The sequence below is a fragment of the Mangifera indica genome, chromosome 9 (genome assembly GCF_011075055.1).
Source record: "Mangifera indica cultivar Alphonso chromosome 9, CATAS_Mindica_2.1, whole genome shotgun sequence".
Lineage (NCBI taxonomy): Eukaryota > Viridiplantae > Streptophyta > Magnoliopsida > Sapindales > Anacardiaceae > Mangifera > Mangifera indica.
In genome coordinates, this window is record NC_058145.1 from 12,080,564 (window position 1) to 12,102,335 (window position 21,772).

General features: G+C 35.9%; 4 protein-coding genes across 4 annotated transcripts; 3 read left to right on the forward strand and 1 right to left on the reverse strand.

Moving 5' to 3' along the window:
* The first annotated feature begins 3,355 nt into the window (after positions 1-3,355).
* Positions 3,356-4,063, forward strand: LOC123225148 (pleckstrin homology domain-containing protein 1-like). Its single transcript, XM_044649018.1, has one exon. The coding sequence runs from the start codon at positions 3,460-3,462 to the stop codon at positions 3,892-3,894; it is 435 nt and encodes a 144-aa protein (XP_044504953.1). The 5' UTR covers positions 3,356-3,459; the 3' UTR covers positions 3,895-4,063.
* Positions 4,064-6,035: 1,972 nt separating this feature from the next.
* On the forward strand, positions 6,036-9,499 carry LOC123225147 (pentatricopeptide repeat-containing protein At2g29760, chloroplastic). Its single transcript, XM_044649016.1, has one exon. It carries the CDS (start codon positions 6,265-6,267, stop codon positions 8,473-8,475), a length of 2,211 nt encoding a protein of 736 aa, XP_044504951.1. The 5' UTR covers positions 6,036-6,264; the 3' UTR covers positions 8,476-9,499.
* Positions 8,767-9,271, reverse strand: LOC123226264 (probable LRR receptor-like serine/threonine-protein kinase At3g47570). The gene is made up of 2 exons (XM_044650789.1): positions 8,959-9,271; positions 8,767-8,879 (listed from the first exon to the last, which is right to left on the reverse strand). The coding sequence occupies exons 1-2, from the start codon at positions 9,269-9,271 to the stop codon at positions 8,767-8,769; spliced, it is 426 nt and encodes a 141-aa protein (XP_044506724.1).
* A 1,903-nt stretch (positions 9,500-11,402) lies between the features above and the next one.
* Positions 11,403-21,327, forward strand: LOC123225815 (villin-1). The gene is given in 24 exon segments (XM_044650089.1): positions 11,403-11,510; positions 11,638-11,762; positions 12,007-12,106; positions 12,279-12,347; positions 12,459-12,695; positions 13,064-13,241; positions 13,315-13,444; positions 13,808-13,973; positions 14,306-14,456; positions 14,562-14,647; positions 14,736-14,891; positions 15,936-16,004; positions 16,177-16,245; positions 16,380-16,517; positions 17,745-17,873; positions 18,109-18,256; positions 18,406-18,416; positions 18,536-18,676; positions 19,100-19,225; positions 19,464-19,526; positions 20,249-20,459; positions 20,545-20,638; positions 20,640-20,700; positions 20,881-21,327. Coding segments are annotated over 23 exon segments (2,703 nt in total). The 5' UTR covers positions 11,403-11,510; positions 11,638-11,706; the 3' UTR covers positions 20,995-21,327.
* The last annotated feature ends 445 nt before the right edge of the window (positions 21,328-21,772 follow it).

A 21,772-nucleotide genomic window follows, 5' to 3' on the forward strand; every position in this document is an offset into this window, starting at 1 on the left:
AAGCATTGTGAAAGAAAACTCGATGCAATGAAATTGTTCTATATTTTTTCAACGGAATGTATTGGTTTACATACATGACAGAAGGTGATGGAAATGGAAATGTTAACAAATTGATTATTTCAGGCCAAGTACTGAGGTAAATAAATTCCAAGATAATGTTGGCTGAACAATTTGTCCTTATTCAATTACCCAAGGCGTTGGAGGCAAAGGAAACATAAAGAAGTTCTGCATTTATTGTTTTCATGTTGATTTAACAATGATAAAATTTAAATTTTGCCCCGGATGAAGTTTTGGGACGTGAAAAGGCAATGCATCAATGAAGTAGCCTTTTCCTACTGTTTAACTGTTAGGAAGTGAAGGAGATGGGGAGAATAAAAGGTAAACTAGTGTTAAGTCTTGCTAAGACATATTAGAATCATTTGAGCCTGGTTTGCTGGTTACCAGTATTGCAAGCTCTTTAGTCTTTTTGTTCTTTCTATTTTTCATAATGCAGTGTTGATCAAACATATTTGTTTTGTTTTGATCATGTCAGGGGAGGTATAGCGTTGTTGGAGCTCAGCCAACAATTGAAATTGTGGCAAAAGAGGATATGGTTACAGTAATGGACCACGAGGAAGGCAGAGGATTGTGGAGGACTCATGGGGATTCCTAGGAGAATCATGAGGGATGAAAACCCCAACTTATTGATGAACTTCCAGAAGCATTTCGTGATAAGAGAATTTCATTGCATCCCAGTTCAAGGCCTTCTTTCATTGCGGTGATACATTGTCTTGTTAGCCAGGTGGATGGGTTGGTTATTTTTCATATGATACTGTTCTGCTACGTGGAGAAGAAGCTCTCCTTCTCTAGTAGCACAGGAGGTGCAGCGAGGAGCTAACACTGTTCAGGGTGTTGAAGCAACGCTTTGGCACGTGGTTTTGTTATTGGGGAGAATAGTACGCTTAAGCAGAACAGACCCTTATGATAATGTGAAGTTTTCTTTTACTTAATTGGAGTAAATGGGTGCCTGAGACACTGTCTAGCCTGATTTTACTAAAGATGAAAGCTCCTCCAAAACCAAATGATGTATGTGCCAGAGATCAAGCCAGAGCAACTTGTGGAGGCTGACGGTTTTATCTTCGGATTTCCTTCGCATTTTGGTGTAATGACGGCCTTCTTTGATGCTACTGGTGACCTATGGGCATCCCAAGCATTTGCTGGCAAGCCTGCCGGAATCTTCTGGAGTACTTGTTCTCATGAGGGAGGCCAGGAACTTACCGCGAGTTCTTTTTTACTTCTGTCTCTGCCCTTGAAACCTTCTTTTTATTAGCATATCAATTACACTAGTATGAATCTTTTGCAAGTCAGTTTTATGCATCTCACTTGAACTGATTTGCCAATCATAAAATGAGATTTAAGTATTAAAGTCTATGAAACAACTGAAATTCTCCTCTATTATCCAGTTTTGCAAAAAGTCTACTAAGTTCTCAAAAATTGTCAATTTCCTTTTTATTTCACATGAGTTTCATTTGTATTTCAATTTTACAGGTAGTCCATGGCCCCTTCTATAACCAAATCTTTTTGACAATTTTGACACATTGTCACCCAGCAAAACTAGGATATAGATTAATGGGAAATTAAATAAAATAAGTTTAGTTTTAGATTTTTAAGCAAATGAGATAGCCTTTATTGATTTTGTGCCCTAGTTTAAAAACCAAAACAAAAGTCCTTCGAACTCAAATACAAAATACGCAGAATAGGCAAATTTTGTCGACAAAAGCAAACACACAACCACAAAATAGTCATACTCGACAACTTCATTTTTCTTTTTTGTTATCTATTTGATAAAAGCTGATTGGTTTGATATTGTTGATATCAATCTTTAGGGTTGTAGTGGTTTAAAGTATATTAGATGAAATGAGGTCAATTGTGATACTTTTAGTGATTGTTAGAGTTTTTTGTGTTAAACCTTAATTCGGCTAATTTAGTGTTAGTTTGGTTATTTTTTTGCTGTAAAATATCGGAAATGGTATTGTGATGATTTATTTGACTTATTTTGTCATTTAATACTTGTGATTTGATTTAATTTTATCTAAAAGAGTTTGTTAACGAAGATGGAAACTGCCTGTAAAAATACAATCACACAAATATAAAGTTATTGTTCACATTAAAACTATGATGGTCGTGGTATCGCCTCTTCTCGGCCTATTCATTAAGTAAAAATCTTAGATGAGTTTCATTTGTATTTCAATTTTACAGGTAGTCCATGGCCCCTTCCATAACCAAATCTTGTTGACAATTTTGACACATTGTCACCCGGCAAAACTAGGATATAGATTAATGGGAAATTAAATAAAATAAGCAAACTATTAACTGCCTATGCTTTTTAGGTTGAATAAGTTCAGTTTTAGATTTTTAAGCAAATGAGACAGTCTTTATTGATTTTGTGCCCTAGTGTTAAAAACCAAAACAAAAGTCCTTCGAATTCAAATACAAAAGTTATCTGTTTGACAAAAGCTGATTGGTCTGATATTATTGATATAAATCCTTAGGGTTGTAATAGTTTGAAGTAGGATTACATGAAATGAGATCAATTGTGATAGTTTTAGTGACGGTTAAAGTTTTTTGTGTCAAACCTTAATTTGGCCAATTTAGTGTTAGTTTGGTTATTTTTTTGCTGTAAAATGTCGGAAATGATATTATGATGATTTATTTGACTTATTTTGTTATTTAATACTTGTGATTTGGTCTAATTTTGTCTAAAAGAGTCATTGTTAATGAAGATGAAAACTGCTTGTAAAAATACAATCACACACATATAAAGTTATTGTTCACATTAAAACTATGATGGTCGTGGTATCGCCTCTTCTCGGCCTATTCATTAAGTATAAATCTTTACAAAAACAAACTTCAAAATGTTAATTATTAATTAAAAATAACATTTGCACATAAAAAAAACCCTAAAACAATATTTTGCAAATCATAAACATTAAATGATTAAATATGTAAAATAAATTATTATAATACTATTTTCAACATTTTATAGTCAAAATAAGGGTTCATTAAAAGATAATGATGAACGAAAAGGTAAATATAATAAAAAAAGGTGTTATTTATATAAAATATGAATTTGCTTTAAAAAAAAATGAAACTCAACTTTTTTTTAGAAAAGTATAAGCCATAATTAATTTCCTTATGTTAAGTCAGATCAAGTTATCTAATTAAGTCTAAAATGTCAATAATTAGGATCAATATTGATATTGAAAACTATATTGTATTTTTTTATACAGAGAAAATAAAAAATAAATGTCGGTATTTATAATATTTCCATTGAAAAGCAGATTCTTTCGAAACGACGTCGATTCTGCTGGTCGAGCTACGCGTCGTAACAGCCCAACTAATTTCTATTTTCAGATTCCGAACGCTACAAAGCCCAGAAAAATCTACTTTCTCTTACAGTTTTTAAAAAATATTTCATTAATGGAAAGTCTCTGGCGGGCGGCGACGGGCCAGGATCCGAATCCTGAGGATTACAAGGGCATCGAGTTTTGGTCCAATCCCGAACGATCCGGCTGGCTCACCAAGCAAGGCGAATACATTAAAACCTGGCGCCGCCGATGGTTCGTTCTCAAACAAGGCAAGCTCTTCTGGTTCAAAGACTCTTCCAATATCACCCGCGCCTCCACACCACGTGGCGTCATCCCCGTCGGTACCTGCCTCACTGTCAAAGGCGCCGAGGACGTCGTCAACAAACCGTACGCTTTTGAACTCTCTACCGGCGATTATACGATGTACTTCGTTGCCGATACGGAGAAGGAGAAGGAGGAATGGATCAATTCGATTGGTCGAGCGATTGTTCAACACTCAAGGTCGGTGACGGAATCGGAAGTCGTTGATTATGATAGCAGGCGGTGATCTGATCCTTTCTGATCCTCGTCAAACTACTTGGTTTTCTTTACTGTTTGCTTTTTTTTTTTTGCGTGTTGTGCTCATATTATTTGCACTTTTTTTGGGGTGTAATTAATATGTTGTATTTAGACTCTGTGTACAATTAACGCTTCTTGAAGAGAATTTTCTTTACTAATTCTTTCCTTAGTGATTAATTTACACAGCTTTTAGTTGTTCTCAGTAATTTTTGTCCACGAACACGGTAGAATCTTTCACAAACTATGGTGTTGATGTTTCATCACATTAATTTAAAGGTCTCACTACAATACTGGCACGCTATCTTATCTGTGAATATTTTAGTTCCAATTACTTATGTTTTGGCTCCATGTTCTATCTTGTAGTACACAACACACATGTATATATATGGGGAAAAAAGAATTTTTTTTATGGTAATCAAAATGTTGTTATATATCATAAAGAAAATTGGTCGCATTTTTTGTGTGTTTATTTTTGTGTTTACTTTTGTTGGTGGTACATACGCTAAATCAGTCACTGCCTCCTACTGAAAAGCTGACTTACATACAAGTAGACCCTTCTCCAGAAAGTTCAGACCGTTCGAGGAGATCCCCGAATACAACTTCATCTTTTTGTAGAAGGAAATGTGCCCCACGTGAATCATTGTATCATCTCACTTGAATTCAGACTCTGTTCGAGATACTGGTTAGTTATTGATTACTTTTGCCTATCCGTGATCGATGCTACAAGTGAACTGGGTTTACCTTATGTATACTTTAGTTTTAATGCTGGATTCTTAGTTCATGTGGCATCTGCCAACTTGCCATGATCAATCAGTCATGTGCTTGTATCTTCAAATACTGAGTTGTTAATGACAGGTTTTGTCAACCCAGTTCCTGTTTTGTTTTGCCTTTCTTTTATCTAACAGAGATTGTGGTTATGGAACTTATTTCAAGATTGCTTAAAGCTTCAAGAATGCCAATAGTATAATTGTGAATAATTTTCCCGAGATAGATCCTTATGTAATCAACTCATTTTCTGGTAGCCTAAACTCTACGGTGTACTCAGTTGGAGCAGTGCTTCATCTACAGAGTTGGCCTAAGGTTAATGCTGATTACGCCAGAGGATCTTAAGATGATTCAATGATCAGCCAAAATATTGAGTTGTGTATTTGTTGTTATGGAAGCTTGAGGAGGTTTGGTACATCACAGGTAAATGAGTTGGCAATGGGACTTGAGCGTAGTGGGTATAGTTTCTTGTGGTCTATGTGTCTCACCACCAAAAGATACACCATCTGTAGATAGAACAATCGTGATGTTTTTCCAGAAGGATTCTTGCAGAGGATCAGAGGAAGAGGAATGATATGTGGGTGGGCTTCTTTGGAGATCCTGGCACACAAAGCAATTGGAGGGTTGTAGCTCATTGCGGATGGAGCTCTGTCTTAGAGAGCTTGTTGTATGGTGTACCAATGGTTACGTGGGCCATGTATGCAGAACAACAGATTAATGCATTTAGAATGATGAAGGAACTGGGATTAGCTGTGGAGATGAGATTAGATTGTAGGATGGTGGGTTGTGATGTGCCATCAAATGAGACAGAGAGAACATTGAGTTGCATACTGAATGACAGAGAGTGAGACTAAGCAGGAAGTCTCTGATGGTTGGTCGATCTTGAAAGTTTGTTGGACTAAATTTCTAATTTGTTGTTTACTTCAGGTCGAAGCAATGAAGAAAAGTTGAATTGACAGAAGAAAATTTTCAGATTCTGATCTTATCAACTTCAAGCTTATCCTGTTATTCACTGGGACAGTAGAATTGAATTCATACATTCTGTTGCAGCAACCCTTCAACTAAAGAATATTGAATTGAATGACAGCTAACATCAAAAGATAATATAGCACAGTCACAGGACTGGAGGAGTCACAGGATATGTTATGGTAAATTAATTCTCTTAATTACACAATGCAGAATGAAGCAAATCCTATATTTTAGAAAGCTCTTGCGAGCAGCACAAGATGGAACACGAAATGATTACCGGAATGACCACTTTAAGAGGAGTGATTTTTGGTTTTTTCAATCCTTCCCAGTGACATGAAGGCAAATGAAAGCTCCTCATTACCATTAAGTGAAATTTTTGTTTTGTTGCTGAAAACTCCTTTTGTTGCTACCTTACCTTCCGAGTGATGTGGAACTAGGTCCAGCAGGAAGTATATTATAACGACGACTAGTCGTTTAGCTTCTAAACTGCTGAACGACATGCCATTTAATAAACGAAACGAGAAGTATCACGTCGTTTGTCGAACTACAAGCCATCCACTCGTTTCAGAAAACAAAATTCTAGAAAAGCGCTGTTTGGATAGTTGACAGATGAACTCTGCAGCTCATGGAAACTCTAAGCACCCCGCTTGTTTCTCTTCCACGTCACCCAAATCCAACTCCCCTAACTGTTGATAACGGTCATCGTGACCACCCAGTTTTCTCTCTAATCAACCTATGCTCAACTATAAAACAACTCAAACAAATCCATGCTCATATGCTCCGTACAGGTCTGTTCTTAGACCCTTACTCGGCCAGCAAGCTCTTCAAAGCCACTGCCCTGTCATCTTTCTCGAGCCTTGAGTATGCTCGCCAGGTGTTTGATCAAATTCCCCAACCAAATCTTTTCACATTCAACACCCTCATTCGCATTTATTCGTTTAGTTCTGAGCCCATTCAAAGTGTTAAAATCTTTTTGCGAATGCTTTCTGAATCTCCTTATTATCCAAACAAATTCACGTTCCCCTTTTTAATCAAAGCGGCTGCGGAGATTGCTAGGTTACCTGTTGGGCAAGTTTTTCATGGAATGGCTATTAAGTCTTCGCTTGGTGATGATGTGTATATTCTTAATTCATTAATACACTTTTATTCGTCGTGTGGGGATTTAGATATGGCTTATAGGGTTTTTGTTATGATTGATAATAAAGATGTTGTGTCTTGGAATTCGATGATTTCAGGTTTTGTTCAAGGAGGTCGTTTTGAGATGGCATTAGAGTTGTTTAGAGAAATGGAGGTAGATAATGCTAAGCCTAATGATGTAACAATGGTGGGTCTTTTATCAGGTTGTGCTAAGAAAAGGGATTTGGAGCTTGGGAGATGGGTCTGTTCTTATATTGAAAAGAAACAGATAAAAATGGACTTGACTATGAGTAATGCGATGCTTGATATGTTTGTTAAATGTGGGACCTTGGAAGATGCAAAAAGATTGTTTGATAAGATGGAAGAAAAAGATATAATTTCCTGGACGACCATGATTGATGGTTATGCTAAATTGGGGGAGTATGATGCAGCAAGGTGTGTTTTAGATGTCATGCCAAGACAAGAGATTGCTACATGGAATGCGCTTATATCAGCGTATGAACAGAATGGGAAACCAAAAGAGGCTTTAGCCATTTTTCATGAGTTGCAGCTCAGCAAGAATGTGATTCCAGATGAGGTCACTTTTGTGAGTGCTTTGTCAGCCTGTGCTCAGTTAGGAGCAATGGATGTAGGTGAGCAGATCTATGCAAACATAAAAAACCGAGGTGTCAAGTTAAATTGTTATCTCACTACCTCACTCATTGATATGTATTCTAAGTGTGGGAATCTGGATAAGGCTCTTGAGGTATTTAATTCAGTAAAGAGGAGAGACATATTTGTTTGGAGTGCCATGATTGCTGGTTTGGCAATGTATGGGAAGGGGAGAGCTGCAATTGATTTGTTCTTCAAAATGCAAGAAGCTAGGGTCAAGCCGAATGCTGTGACTTTTACAAATATACTATGTGCTTGTAGTCATGCCGGCTTAGTGGAGGAGGGGAGGATGTTTTTCAATCAAATGGAGCCGGTTTATGGGGTTGTGCCAGGATTCATGCACTATGCTTGTATGGTTGATATTCTTGGTCGTGCAGGCCTTCTGGATGAAGCTGCTGAACTCATAGAGAAAATGTCAATAACTCCTAGCGCTTCTGTATGGGGGGCTTTACTTGGGGCCTGTAAGATTCATGGTAATGTTGAGCTTGCTGAACAGGCTTGTAGCCGTTTGCTGGAATTGGAACCAGAAAATCATGGTGCTTTAGTGCTTCTATCTAATATATATGCCAAAACAGGGAAATGGGACAATGTTTCTGAACTAAGAAAGCGTATGAGAGTCTCTGGACTAAAGAAAGAGCCAGGTTCTAGCTCAGTCGAGATCAATGGTGTAATTCATAAGTTTCTAGCAGCAGATAATTCTCACCCTCTTGGCAAGGAAATCTATTCAAAGCTAGATGAGATTATGACAAGATTAAAATCCTTGGGTTATGTACCAAACAAGTCTCACCTTTTGCAACTTGTTGAAGAAGAAGAAGTGCAAGAGCAAGCCCTAAACCTTCACAGTGAGAAGTTAGCTATTGCATTTGGGCTGATTAGTGTTAAGCCATCTCAACCTATCCGGATTGTGAAGAATCTTCGTGTTTGTGGGGACTGTCACTCAGTTGCTAAGCTCATTTCTAGGGTTTATGATAGAGACATATTTTTGAGGGATCGATATCGATTTCATCATTTCAGTGGAGGGCAGTGTTCATGCATGGATTATTGGTGAATATGAGAAAAACTAGCTGCAAGCTATTCATCTCAACCTAAAAAATGGAACTTTTACTTGGTATAACTTTGCTATAAGTTCAGGAAGTAAAACCAGAGGCCAAGTTATAATTTCCCCAAATAATTCATATTATGTCAAAAGGAGTTAATATTAACCACTGAAAGGTTCTCTCATGTTCAGTCTGTCTCTTGGAGATTATGCTGAACCCTATGATGTCAATATGAAAGGTTATTGCTGAGCATTCAATCTGCTCTCCTCTTCTTTTGGTCCAAGCTCTGTTCTTACTTTCTTCTACTTCTTAACGAAGGGAACTGACTGATCTGCAATCTCTATTGCTTGATCTGGCAATGAAAGTTCGATGAAGTTGTGAAGGTTTATGTCATCTATGAAGCGTCTAAATTCTTCTGAAAATTGTCTTAAATAATTTTAAGTTATTCTTGTGATGAAACACATCTGTGAAAGAATGCAATCTAGTAATGTTACCTGGTGCAGCATAACCAATGGTTCCCTCCACTCCAACTGAGCTGAACTCATTCAGAAAAGCTTCCTTACCAGATTTTGAAAAGAGCCTTACCAAACCATATTCACTAACATGAGCAATCAGATAATTATCAAGGAGAACATTGCTTGGCTTTGGATCGAAATCAACCACAGAGATTTGGCAGTGACGATGCAGATAAAGCAATGCAGAAGCCACATCAATAGCAATGTTTATGCTTTCGAGAAAGTTTAATCTTCTCAACTGCATATCTGCTTCCCCAGGATGCAGCCACATCTCCAATTTCCCATTCAGCATGAACTCATGTATTCATTGCCTTCAAGATCAATGCTTGAGCAAACTGTTTGGATGCCTGATATTGGGTCATAAGGCGACCTGAAAATCACCCTGATCGTCAAGAATATCTCTCTGCTCATCGGAGATCACAACACAAAAACAAATACTGAATAAGCATGTTACGGCAAAAATACAGAGACGTGTGTATCGTGTCTAGTTAAATAGAATTTGTTAATAACTGTTAAAATAGTTGTTCAGCTGTTTAAATTTTTTGACATGACACAATATGAAACATAACTTAAAAATTTACAATTTTCGATGTCTTGAAAACCAAAAAGTTAAAAGAGATGACTATTGATATAATAAGTCCAAAAATTATGAAAAATAACTTAAAATTGCCCACAACCCATGAAATGTGTAGTGTTTTATCAAAAGTCTTTTATGATGGAAACGCTGAGTTGGAAGTTTTTGCCTTCGATCAAAACGCCTTTGCCATTAAACATAATAGTAAGTCTCTCTTAAGATACTATGGAGAGTGGATTCAGGCCTTTTGTGAGTTAGGCCATTGTAATAAAGTTTTCATAAAAGATATCTAGACGATGTTGTAGCATATTGAAAAACCATCCAATGACTAAAGGGGCATATATTCCTTGCCAGATTGGATGACAAATTCAAACAAATTTGTTTGGAGATTCTCAACAAAAAAACAACTACATACCTAGAAGAATGTTATGCTTTGGTTCATCGAGAGCGTAAAATTATTCTAAAAAAAAAGTTGAAAGTTTTTACAACTCAATCATGATTTTTCAAAATTGATCAACTCAAAATGAACGAAAACAGCCAAAGATCAAACCATCTTAAGAGAATTGGTGATATTGACAAGTGTAGCTATAAATGTACAAATTACAAATAAAATTGGTCATACCAAAAGTTGCTTTATGAACTTATGAGATACTTAGACTGGTGAGACCATAATCATGATCATAGGAAGAAGCATTCCACTAAGGCATCAGTTGCTACCGTTGTTGAAACAAAACCGATGATTATGTACAATGTTGGTGTTAGTTGCAACCTCAAATAATGGAGGGAAGGTTCTACATATGCCCACACATATTTCTAATAGTATCTAAGGATGCAATTGAAGGGGAAGAGTGGGATGCAAGTTAAGGACCACTCACTTTTTTTACTTCATAACTTGATCTAGAAATAATGATCCAAAAATAATTCAATTGCCTGATGAAGAAGCAATCGTTTGTGATCCAGATAGAAAATTAGTTGTAGATGCACCTCTAAGGTAATGTCTAATTCAAGTCTATTGGATATGTATTTATCGAAATATATTAAGGTTACTAGATATGTGTTTATCTAATTTAGGATTATGAGAAGGTTATTGGATATGCGTTTGTTAAAATATATTGAGTTTATAAGTATAGAGTTGAAAACTCATATTACATAAAATCAATTGATTTATATTAAAATTTAATTTATATTACTCATTTATATTTTTTTTTATTTAATATGACTCTTTAGCTTACGACAGCGTTGTATCAACTCATGTATTCATTATAATAAATATGCAACATTGATGTCCAATTAATATGGAAGACTCTAAACATCTAGAAGGCAAAAATAGAAGGAAAAACTCCGCAGTAAAATGAAGCTTTAACCACAACTGAAAATTATGATAATTGACTTTTCGGAATTTCGTTTTCTGCAATTTTCCTACCCACCGAACCGAACTTAGTCGTCAGGTTCGATGCTAATGCAGCTGCAGAGTATTCAGAGATGAACTGATTACTGAAGTGAATCACAACGCAATTAAAGGAAAACAACATAAAAAACTGGGGACAAAAAGGAAAAGGAAATTCGTATCATACGGGACAATGGATGACTGACCAATCAATCACAGTCCAAAAAACGCGTGGGATCCATGCCGTTTGGCTAAACAGTTGAAAAAATTCAAAGGGGCGGGAAACACTTGTGACGTGGCAACATCTGAGCCCACACTCTCGCTCTCCAATCTTCAATCCCCTTTCTTTTTCATCAAACCAAACCATGAAAGCGAATAATCAATAAAGTAGAGGTGCTCTCCACTAAGTGGACCCAGTGATGAGCTGGATGATAAAGCCAAACATGTTATTTTTCTCTCTCTTTCGGTTCCGACCTTTTTTATTGCTTCATCTCTCCATCCATTTCCGCCAGTATAATTTGTCAGTTGACTATCTAACTCTCGTTCATGTCAAGAATCAACCAGAATTAGGTATATTCTCATTCTTTATTCCCATCACTTCTGCATTTTTATCTGCTCACTTAAGAAATGTACATATGCCGCGTGCTTTCTTATTTATTATTGTTATTTTTGAATAGTTTTTTTTCCTTGTTTTTAGCTGTTTTGAAGTTGGATTTATCTAAGTTTCGGCCGTTTATTTGGTGGAGTTTCAGTGCAATGAGAGAAAATGGCTCTCTACAGTAAGGACGTAGATTCAGCATTCGACGGTGCAGGAACTACGGCGTATCCTTTTGAATAAGTTTGATTTGAATTTTATCTTGTTCTTAATTGATATAACGTAGCCTTTATTTTCTGTTTGATCAGTGTATAGGAAGATTAGATAACTACTCTAGTAATTTGCCTTGAAGCAATTAATGTTATTAATTTAGATAAAATTTGGTTGTTGTCAGCACTTAAGTGTATTTACGATGTTAATAGTTTTGTTGACCAACAGCTCAGGATTTTTCCTTAGCTTAATTATATATAGAGGTTTGGAAATTTGGTGCATTGAGAAACTGCGGTTGGTAGCTGTTCCTAAGTCTTCACATGGCAAATTCTATGTCGGAAGTGCTTATATTGTTCTTAGTGTAAGTTGTTGGGAGATTCGGCTGTTTTTGTGTTTGATTAATGAGCATTGAATGTACTTAGAAACTTGAAGTTAACTTGAAATATGAGGATTTAGAGTTTCTACAAACTTGTTCGCATAGTATGTACTCTGATGATGATTATTTATTTATTTTTTATGTTCGTCTGGGACAGACTGTCTTGCTCAAAAATGGCCCTCCGCAGTATGACATACATTACTGGCTGGGAAATGATGCCAACAAGGTAGGCTATGGTTTCCACTAAAATGTGTGGTTTTAGTAGTTGGTCTGAGAGTTACGTGTGATATTTGGTTAATGTGTTTACATTTGACATCGCTGTTTATTGTTTTGGCAGGCAGACTCAGCCTTGGCTTCAGATAAAGCCCTTGAACTAGATGCAGCACTTGGCTCCTGTGCTGTGCAATATAGGGAAGTTCAAGGCCAAGAAACAGAGAAATTCTTGTCATACTTTAAACCTTGTATTATACCAGTTGAAGGAATATATTCTTCAGAAACAGGGAAACTGAATGGTGAAACATACAAAATCAGCTTATTAACATGCAAGGGAGATCATGTTGTTCATGTTAAAGAAGTAAGCTTGGTTTGAAGTCAGATTTATGACTTGATATAAACTAAACTAAACTGGATAGCTGCCTTCTGTGAAATTTAAAAAAAAAAAAATGCAGTCAGCTAACTGTGTCTCAGAAGAAAAGTCCCGTAGTTCACTTATTGAGACAATAATCCAGTGATTCAGCTACTCTCATGTTTGATGTCATTGTATTAATACTTCAATAAACATTACAAATTTATTATTGTTGATAGCTTATGAATCATAGGTTTGTGTCTGCATTCTTGTTGTCTTGATTAAGATATTCAATCTTTCACTTCAACTTATTACACACATCTGCGATTCTAATACATTGATATGGTCTGCATGTTGTGAATCCTAATTCAAAACAGGTGCCTTTCTCTCGATCATCGCTGAACCACAATGATGTTTTCATACTTGACACTGCATCAAAAATTTTCCTCTTCAGTGGTTGCAATTCCAGCATTCAAGAGAGAGCTAAAGCTTTGGAGGTTGTTAAGTATATTAAAGAGAACAAGCATGGTGGAAACTGCGAGGTGGCAACTATAGGTTGGATTTTTTCTATTCCCATATGTTCCTCAACTAAAGGATACTGCATTTGTTAACTGTTCTTTTGGTACAGAGGACGGAAAATTTGTTGGTGATTCTGATGTTGGTGAATTCTGGAGTTTATTTGGTGGTTATGCTCCCATTCCCAAGGATTTGCCTTCAAATGCTGAGAAACCCCAGACACCAACTACAACATTATTCTGGTGAGTTTTGCCTTGTTATCTGAGACACATCAATCATAGTTTCTATTTGTTTTTGTTCATCTGTACAGTGAAACATGTACATTAGGGCAGAAAAGTTGAAATAGATTTCTTGTAGCTGAGATAAGAGAGCGAAGTTGCATATTTGTATGATTGAAACATGTTAAATAGATATATTTCTCAATTCAGAAATTAATATTTTTTTAAAACCCAGTAACTTGTCTAAGATCCCAATCAATTTCCTCAGCTAGTTCCGTTCAGATTTTTGTGATACCAAGTTGTGTCTCTTCTAAACATTGTCTTTATTTTTACATATAAATGGCATACCTCACACTCTAGTAATGCTTAAGAAGTTTTCATCTATAGGATAAATCTTCAGGGAAAGTTATGTCAAACTGGAACAAATTCATTCAACAAAGATATGCTTGAAAGAGATAAGTGCTATATGTTGGACCGTGGAACTGAAGTTTTTGTTTGGATGGGAAGAAATACCTCAATTACAGAACGGAGGACATCAATCTCAGCTTCTGAAGTAAGATCTCTATCCTTCACCCCAGACGCATGCTAGAGTTAGTGGGCCCTTTTATAAGAACTTCCCAACATACTGTATTCTATCTTATTCTGCAATTTCAAAATATCTCAGATGTTTCGACTTGTTGAAGTGTATTGCAGTACAAAAAATTGTATTAAAGAAAAATCACTACAATAGACTATGAGGTTACTGAACGAGAATAAGAACGGACATCTATTGAATCTTTGGAGAAGTTGTCATAAATAAATGGATTGTGTGTTGATGAATGTGATTGCTTACATGCATTATGGAGGCAGTTGTTAATGGGTTGATATCTTGCTAATCTTTTACAGGATTTTCTCAGAAATCAGGGCAGGTCAACTGGGACACATTTAACCTTTTTAACTGAAGGGCTAGAAACTGCTGCTTTTAGGTCTTACTTTGATAGTTGGCCTCAAACAGTGGAGCCCAAGCTTTATGATGAAGGTCGAGAAAAAGTAGCAGGTATTCTACCTATTGTGTTAAAGTAAAGAAGTTGTTGCAGTATAACTAGTTAGTGTTGCACTCATTATTGTATTGTAAATCCCCCATTTAAATTTTTTTCGCTAGCAATATTCAAACAGCAAGGTCATGACGTTAAGGAGCTTCCAGAAGAAGACTTCGAGCCTTATATAAATTGCAGAGGCATACTGAAAGTAGCTTCTAACTTTTTTTCTTTTTAAAGCCCATCTCTCTGAGTTAAGCATTTGGCCCTATTTCTGTATGGATGATATGTGATTTCAGGTTTGGCTGGTAAATGGTGATGAATTGTCCCTTCTTCCAGCTCAAGAACAGACAAGGCTTTTCAGTGGGGATTGCTATATTATGCAGTATACTTGCCCTGGCAATGGAAGGGATGAGAATATATTTTATGCATGGCTTGGTCGTGAGAGTGCAAAGGTAGGCATGGTGTATCAGTAGAACACTTTTTGTTGAATCCAAATTTTTAATTGTGTTGCTTCAGATGCTTATATCAGTTTATGAACTATGAGTTTGAAAATTTGCATTGAAAGAGAACTATGTTGTTCTAAATGTTATTAGAGACATCTCTTAATGAAAGGATGAAATGTAGTGAATAGAACATTTTGTTCTAATTCTACATGTCTTGTTTCTATACCCTTCAGTTCACTTTGGAAAAGCACAAAGTTCTAGGAATCACCTGCAATAAGTGTATTAAGTTTCATGTTTCTAGTTTGTGTGAACACAAATTTTTGGCTTATCTGGGATCTTGAAAATGAAGGTTAGAGTGGAACTCTTGACAGTTGTTCTCATCTGTCTTTGAAAATGAATAATAAGAATAGGAATTAATTAAAAAAAGAAAATCTTGCAAATATTTTAGAACTGAAGGGAATGTGGGCTAGGATTTTTCTTCACCCATTTGTGAAAAACAAATAATTAGAAATTTTCGTTGTGCAAATGCTTAAAAGACAACTTCATCATTATATGGTAAATTTGCTCTGAATGATGATCTTGTACTTGGTAGATGGTTAACTATACCAATAATATTTGATGTGATCATGCGAAGCACATATTTTTTCTTAATATGATAAGCATGAACTTATAATTCTCTTTTATTGCAAATTGTTTATGGAGAAAGCCCCAATCTCTGTTGATACTGAAAGCTTCAGATAAAGAAACAAGAATAAAGAACAATGCTGCCCACATAGGTTTACTTGTAAGAGTGATTGCATTGAATAAACAGAAACATGGTTTGCCACACATTTTCTCCCTGGAACTTATGAAGTTGAGCTGGTAATGAATGATGGTTTATTTTTTAGATATATATCTGTCTGGATTAAGGACACCTAATTTCTTGTGCAACCAGTGACTTTCATGGCGTTCATTCAAATGCATTTGAACTAATCTTTTAGTTCTCTTTAATCATTAATGAACTTTTAGGTCATGGTTTTTCTCTCATATTATACCATCTTTACCTTTTTACAGGAAGATAGAGTTGATGCCATCTCACATATGAGTGCCATCATTGATTCAACAAGAGGGGAAACAGCCATGGTATATTCTCTTCTACAGAGTTTTTGAAACACTTAAAAATAATCAAGTTATAACACTTCTCAAATGTATTCATATACAGACTATTGACTTGCACATGCTGCATTACTCCTATAAGTGATATGTTACTATTGTAAGTATGTTATGAATGTAAATTATGTGCTTTGGATTTCAGGCTCAAGTTGTTCAGGATATGGAGCCATTTCAGTTTTTCTACATCTTCCAAACATTAATTGTTTTTAAGGTTGGCACATTACAAGTTCTTTTTTAATCTTTTTTTCTGAAAGTTCAGTCAGTAGTAGATATTTTTCTTCTCAATTAAATATACTAATAAACAATGCACATGCTTTAGTCTTTTCATCTTGCCTAATCCTGCAGGGTGGTTTAAGTGCACGTTACAAGAAGTCTATAGCAGAAAAAGGTGTTGTAGATGAAACTTATGATAACGATAAGATGGCTCTTTTTCGAGTTCAAGGCATGAATCCGAAGAGCATGCAGGCCATCCAAGTTGATCTAGTAAGTTTAAGATCAGGAAATCATTTGAAAACTGTACTGTTAAACTCTCTCTCCTGTAAGCATACCTAACATGCCTTGTAGGTTTTCTTTTGGGTAATGGCACTCATTTCATAGTAACAGAGGTCTATAGTATATTTTTTCACCTGTCATTTGATGGCAAATGCAATGCGAATCCTGATATATTTTCAAATTAACTGTGATAACAATCTGACAGAATTCTCGCAAAATCACCCACGCAGCAACATACTCAGTAACAGTTGCACCGAATTTCTTAAATCACCGAGCCAAATGTTTCAATCAAACAATTTATGGGATATAAGAAATTACAGTAGTCAAAAGAATAAGATATGCTGGTAACAGGGGTACCAACTCCTTCCTAGGCAATGGCCTCCATCACAACTCTGATCTATTTTCCTTGATGTCTATTACTCTCTTGTCTCCCCTTTTTACAGTTGCTTTCTCTCCAGATGAATCTTTTATTGCCTTCCCTGATTATCTTGTGTTTCCATCTCTGGTCTTGCCAAACTGTTCCTGTTTAGCATTTGTTTCTTTCCCTGGTTTTGCCAACTGTTCCTGATTATCATTTGTTTCCTTCCTGGTTTTGCCAACACACAGAGCTAGAATTCTCCGTTTATGCTTCGTCTGGTATGCTTTCATGGTAGGAGGCCTAACAGACTGCAAGAGAAGTTTGTTCTGCTGTTTAAAGAGGACAATTGAATTATATGGATAAGGTCATGCAAAGCATCACTTATGGAATTACCCTAAACATTCACTCAGTGGGTTCCTGCTTCTATGCCTGTAGACTGGAATCAATCAACTTTATCATATGCCGAATTTTATATGATTAGTTATTATCTGTCACTTTGATATGCTGAGCTGGCCCATTATTGAAATTTGATCTGTAAATGTCCACTTTTCTCTGATTGTTAACATGATTTTTGTGCTCTGTGCTTTTATCATAGCAAAAGAGCAGATTATTTAAGATGTGGCTTCAGGTCGTGTCATAATTTTATTAAAGAGTTTTGAGTTTGTTAAGCCTAGGAACTTATACTTACTGCTCTTTTATTATCCAGGTTAAATGGAACTAGTACCATTGTTTTATTGTTACTTTAATGACTTGATATCTCCACAGAGATGCATCTCTTTATTTCAGTTGCTTCAGTACCAAGATTTCATATGGCCCACTATTATTTAATTCTGAATAATGTTGGAGCCAATATGCTGTAGGCTTCAAGCTCCCTGAATTCATCCTATTGTTATATCCTGCAAACTGGAGCATCAGTCTTCACTTGGATTGGGAACCTCTCATCAACCAGTGACCATGATCTTCTCGATAGAATTCTTGAACTGATTAATGTATGTAATACTTTTCTCTGTCCTTGAATATGATATTAAAATCCTATCAAAGTAGTTTTATATACTGTTTGCAGCTAAACTGAAAAGAGATACGGTATTGCAACATCTGTAGGGGACTAAATAAAAATGCCATATACATGAATGCATTATAAATTGCTGGTTTGTCTTCTGTTTTTGTAGACTTCACTGATAATGATTGTTTTCCATTTTCATTTTTACTTGATGCCATATATAGCCAACATGGCAGCCCATATCAGTGAGGGAAGGAAGTGAACCAGATATTTTCTGGAATACACTTGGTGGAAGGGGAGAGTATCCAAGGGAAAAGGAGATAAGAAGATATCTAGAAGATCCACATTTGTTCACATGTACCTTTACTGAAGGTATGCAAAATGTCCTTTCCTTTTTAATTTGTATGGTTGAATGTTAGGTGGTTCTGCCTTGAAGAAGAATACAACCTATAAATGGCTGCTAATCGTGTCTAATTTCTGGTTATGGTTCTTTTGCTGCTTGGATCGTTCTCCCTTTTCAGGTGATTTCAAGGTACATTACATGCACAAGCTTTATAGGCATGCATGCAGTTTGAAGTTGTTTCAACCTTTGAGTGTATCACAATCTCTGCACAACAGTTTGGGCTGACTTTTGTGTGGACTATCTTTCAGGTTAAAGAGATATACAACTTCACACAGGATGATTTAACAACTGAAGATGTCTTAGTGCTAGATTGCCAGAGAGAAATATATGTTTGGATTGGATACCATTCAAATGTTAAATCAAAACAAGAGGCCCTTGGACTTGGTCTGGTAATTGTTTATTTGAACATTCTTTATCTTCAAATTATTATGGTCCATAAGAGGTTTAATTTGATGGCTTAAGTGAGTCTGACTTTGAATTTCAACATTTATGTATATATTGATCTGATTCATCTCCAGGAATAACTTAAAATGGGATATGCTTGAATGACAATTGGTTCATCTAAGAGTTCTACAAAATTTCAATGGTCCATCAGGGATTAGTCAAATGCTTGTGTCCATACGGATCTAAATCTCTTAGGCTCAATTCAGTCAATGTGGTGATGTTTTCATCATCTATTATATAGGAAGCATTATGATATTGAACACCCTAATATCTTTTGATGATAGAACCATAAATGGCCTATTGTTGAACATATTGATGCTGTTAACCTATATCTGCGCCTCATTTTCTTAAACTCTTTTAACTGGCAGAAATTTCTGGAGACAGACATTCTGGTTGAAGGACTATCTAAAGAGACTCCTATATATGTTGTTACAGAAGGGAATGAGCCAGCACATTTCACTCGCTTCTTCACATGGGATCCCTCAAAGGCAAAAGTAAGTGAATCAACAACCATCCTCAGTTATACTTGTCCAGTTGATCTTTGCCACTTGGACTCTGTCATGGAGTACCTTCATCAAGCATAGCATTAATTAGAAGTGGTTAGTGGTTGGACTTGTGTAATCTAAGTCATGTAGTATGAACATCCAAGGATATCATTGCAGGGAATTGCTGTATATAATTTTGCAGTGTCATCAGTTTGATTTACAATTGTAAGTGACTTGCTCTTTTCAGATGCTTGGTAATTCATTTGAGCGGAAGCTAGCTCTTTTGAAGGGTAAAACACCAAGTACAGAAGTAAGTGCTTTTTTTCCCTTAACAGTATGTGTGCGTGAGTTTTCTTGCGTTATTTGACTTGTTTTCCTTGTTTTAGCCCTAGAAACATTGGTCAGCACCACTTTTCCATCTTGTTAATAGGTGTGACTTGTCAACCTATGTCATTGTAAATTACTTGGTAAAGGAGCAGCTATATATGTGTTATATTGTTGACGGTATGGGATGCATCTATGGAGAAATTGGATAGCTTAGTATTCACAGCATGCATACAAATTTTTTCGTTGATGTATTGGATGGATTCATGATGCTTGGTGAGAGCTATTTTTTTCCTAGAATTTTGAAATATGTAAGCTTGTGGTGATTAAAGTAAGGGAGCATTTCTCCAAATGTTGGCCCAATTCAATGTGTAGCTAAACGATGTAATGCTTCCAGTCAAGTTTGCCTTCACCACAAATAGAAAGTGGCTTTCTCTTGAGAAAGTTATCTGAAATCAGCAACAACTAACAAGTGTTTGGAAATCATTTAACTTAGCAATCACTACAATCTCTTTAAGAAACTTGAAAATAAAAAACCAAATATACATCTACAAAGTATTACTTAGAAGGATTCAATTTCTAGAGTATCAAATATGTTTCCTATAAGAAGAACAGTCAATATTATTGCTTTCTTTCCATTTTGGTGAAAAAAAATTAACTTCAGCAAACGTAACCAAATAATTTTTTTTTATGTAACTGGTTGCTTAGGCACCTGTAAGGAACTCATGGAAAGCTAAGTCCAGGGGAACTACCCCAGATGGTTCAGGAAGCAGATCTGTCAGCTCAAATGGCTTGCAAAGAAGCGGAAGTCCTGCATTCAGTTTATCAGGTTCGAGACTGAACTCTCCAAATGCTAATAGAGGGGTCAGTGAAACTCCAATAGCCAGGAAGCTCTTTTCAGAATCGACTCCTAATCAAGGTAGCCCTGGTAATGGAGCATCCTATAAGTCTCTAGCCCATAAATTTTCCTCCAAAAATTGAATCATTGTTAACTATTATTTCAGGTTCCTTGACAGTAGAAGCAAGCTCCCCTCCAGCTAATGTGGATCTAACTCAGGCAAATGGAAGTAAACCTGAGTTAAATCTAAGAACGTATCCATAAAAGATTGAGAGTTGATTCAAAGGACCGTGTGACAGACATAGATGTTGCTAAAAGAGAGGTACTTTTCTTTTTATCTTGAAAGATTTTGCTTTAGTGTGTAATATCTGTCGACTAAACTCTTGCCTGAATAATGATTCTTCCAAACTAATATATCTTCAATATCTTCAATATCTTCCAGTAATAATGCTAAAGACCTTTAAGATTTGTAGTGACTTGTAATTTTAACATCTGCATTCAGGCATACTTATCTGAGGAAGAGTTTAAAGAGAAATTCGGAATGACAAAACAAGCCTTCTACAAGCTTGCTAAATGGAGGCAGAACAAGCTGAAGCTTTCTCTTCATCTATTCTAAGGCTTGTTAAGCTTGACATATCCAACAGATGACTTCCCTTTTATAGACACATATCTTAGAGAGGATAACCAAATGTTCCTTCGCATTAGATAGTAGTTTGATGGAGCATTCACAGCCAAATTTGATCTGGTGAACGTCTCAACGTATATCTGTTTCATCTCTGAGCTTTGTCACTATCTTTTTATGGACGTTGCTTAATCATTCTAAGTTTATTTTTTCTGTTTGAGTTGTTGTAAATAGCATAGATTGATTCTTTAGCAGGCTTTGTTTTTTTTTTTCCCTGTAATTTTGTTTGTTGAGTTGTTTTCACCAGTTAATTTTGATTTTCATCAAGAGAAATTGCGAACCATAGTAAGATTGATGGCAGGGCCGGTGATTCAAATTGGTAATTAACAGGCAGCAGGAATCGAATGAATGTTGTTTCCATCTTGTTGGAGTGTCAAGGTCAAGATTTCAGAGGAATATTCTGAAGATGCTATATTTAAAAAAAAAAAAATGTGACTGGTAGATTGCATACCACCAACTTCGTCTACGGAGTCTTTTCACTTTTCCCAAAGGGAATTGGTAATGCCATTAGTTTTGTCGCAAAAGACATGGTCTAGCCAGGGTCCAGTGGAGAGATGAGAAAAATCTGGAGACAAAATCAATGACTTCAATTCTCAGAAAAAAAAAAAAAATTTATTCATGAGTTTTCTTCAAAAATCATCTTTGAATTTTCATGAATCCCATGAGATATTGGATTTTATTAAATGCTTTGGTTAGATAATATTTTATCATA

What these genes read in the sequence shown, in the direction of transcription:
- LOC123225148 (XM_044649018.1), top strand. Translation starts at nt 3,460, where the DNA reads ATGGAAAGTCTCTGGCGGGCGGCGACGGGCCAGGATCCGAATCCTGAG.
- LOC123226264 (XM_044650789.1), bottom strand. Translation starts at nt 9,271, where the DNA reads ATGCTGAATGGGAAATTGGAGATGTGGCTGCATCCTGGGGAAGCAGAT. An exon ending in CATTGGTTATGCTGCACCAG is followed by an intron (nt 8,880 to 8,958) that starts GTAACATTACTA and finishes GACAATTTTCAG; the next exon opens with AAGAATTTAGACGCTTCATA.
- LOC123225147 (XM_044649016.1), top strand. Translation starts at nt 6,265, where the DNA reads ATGGAAACTCTAAGCACCCCGCTTGTTTCTCTTCCACGTCACCCAAAT.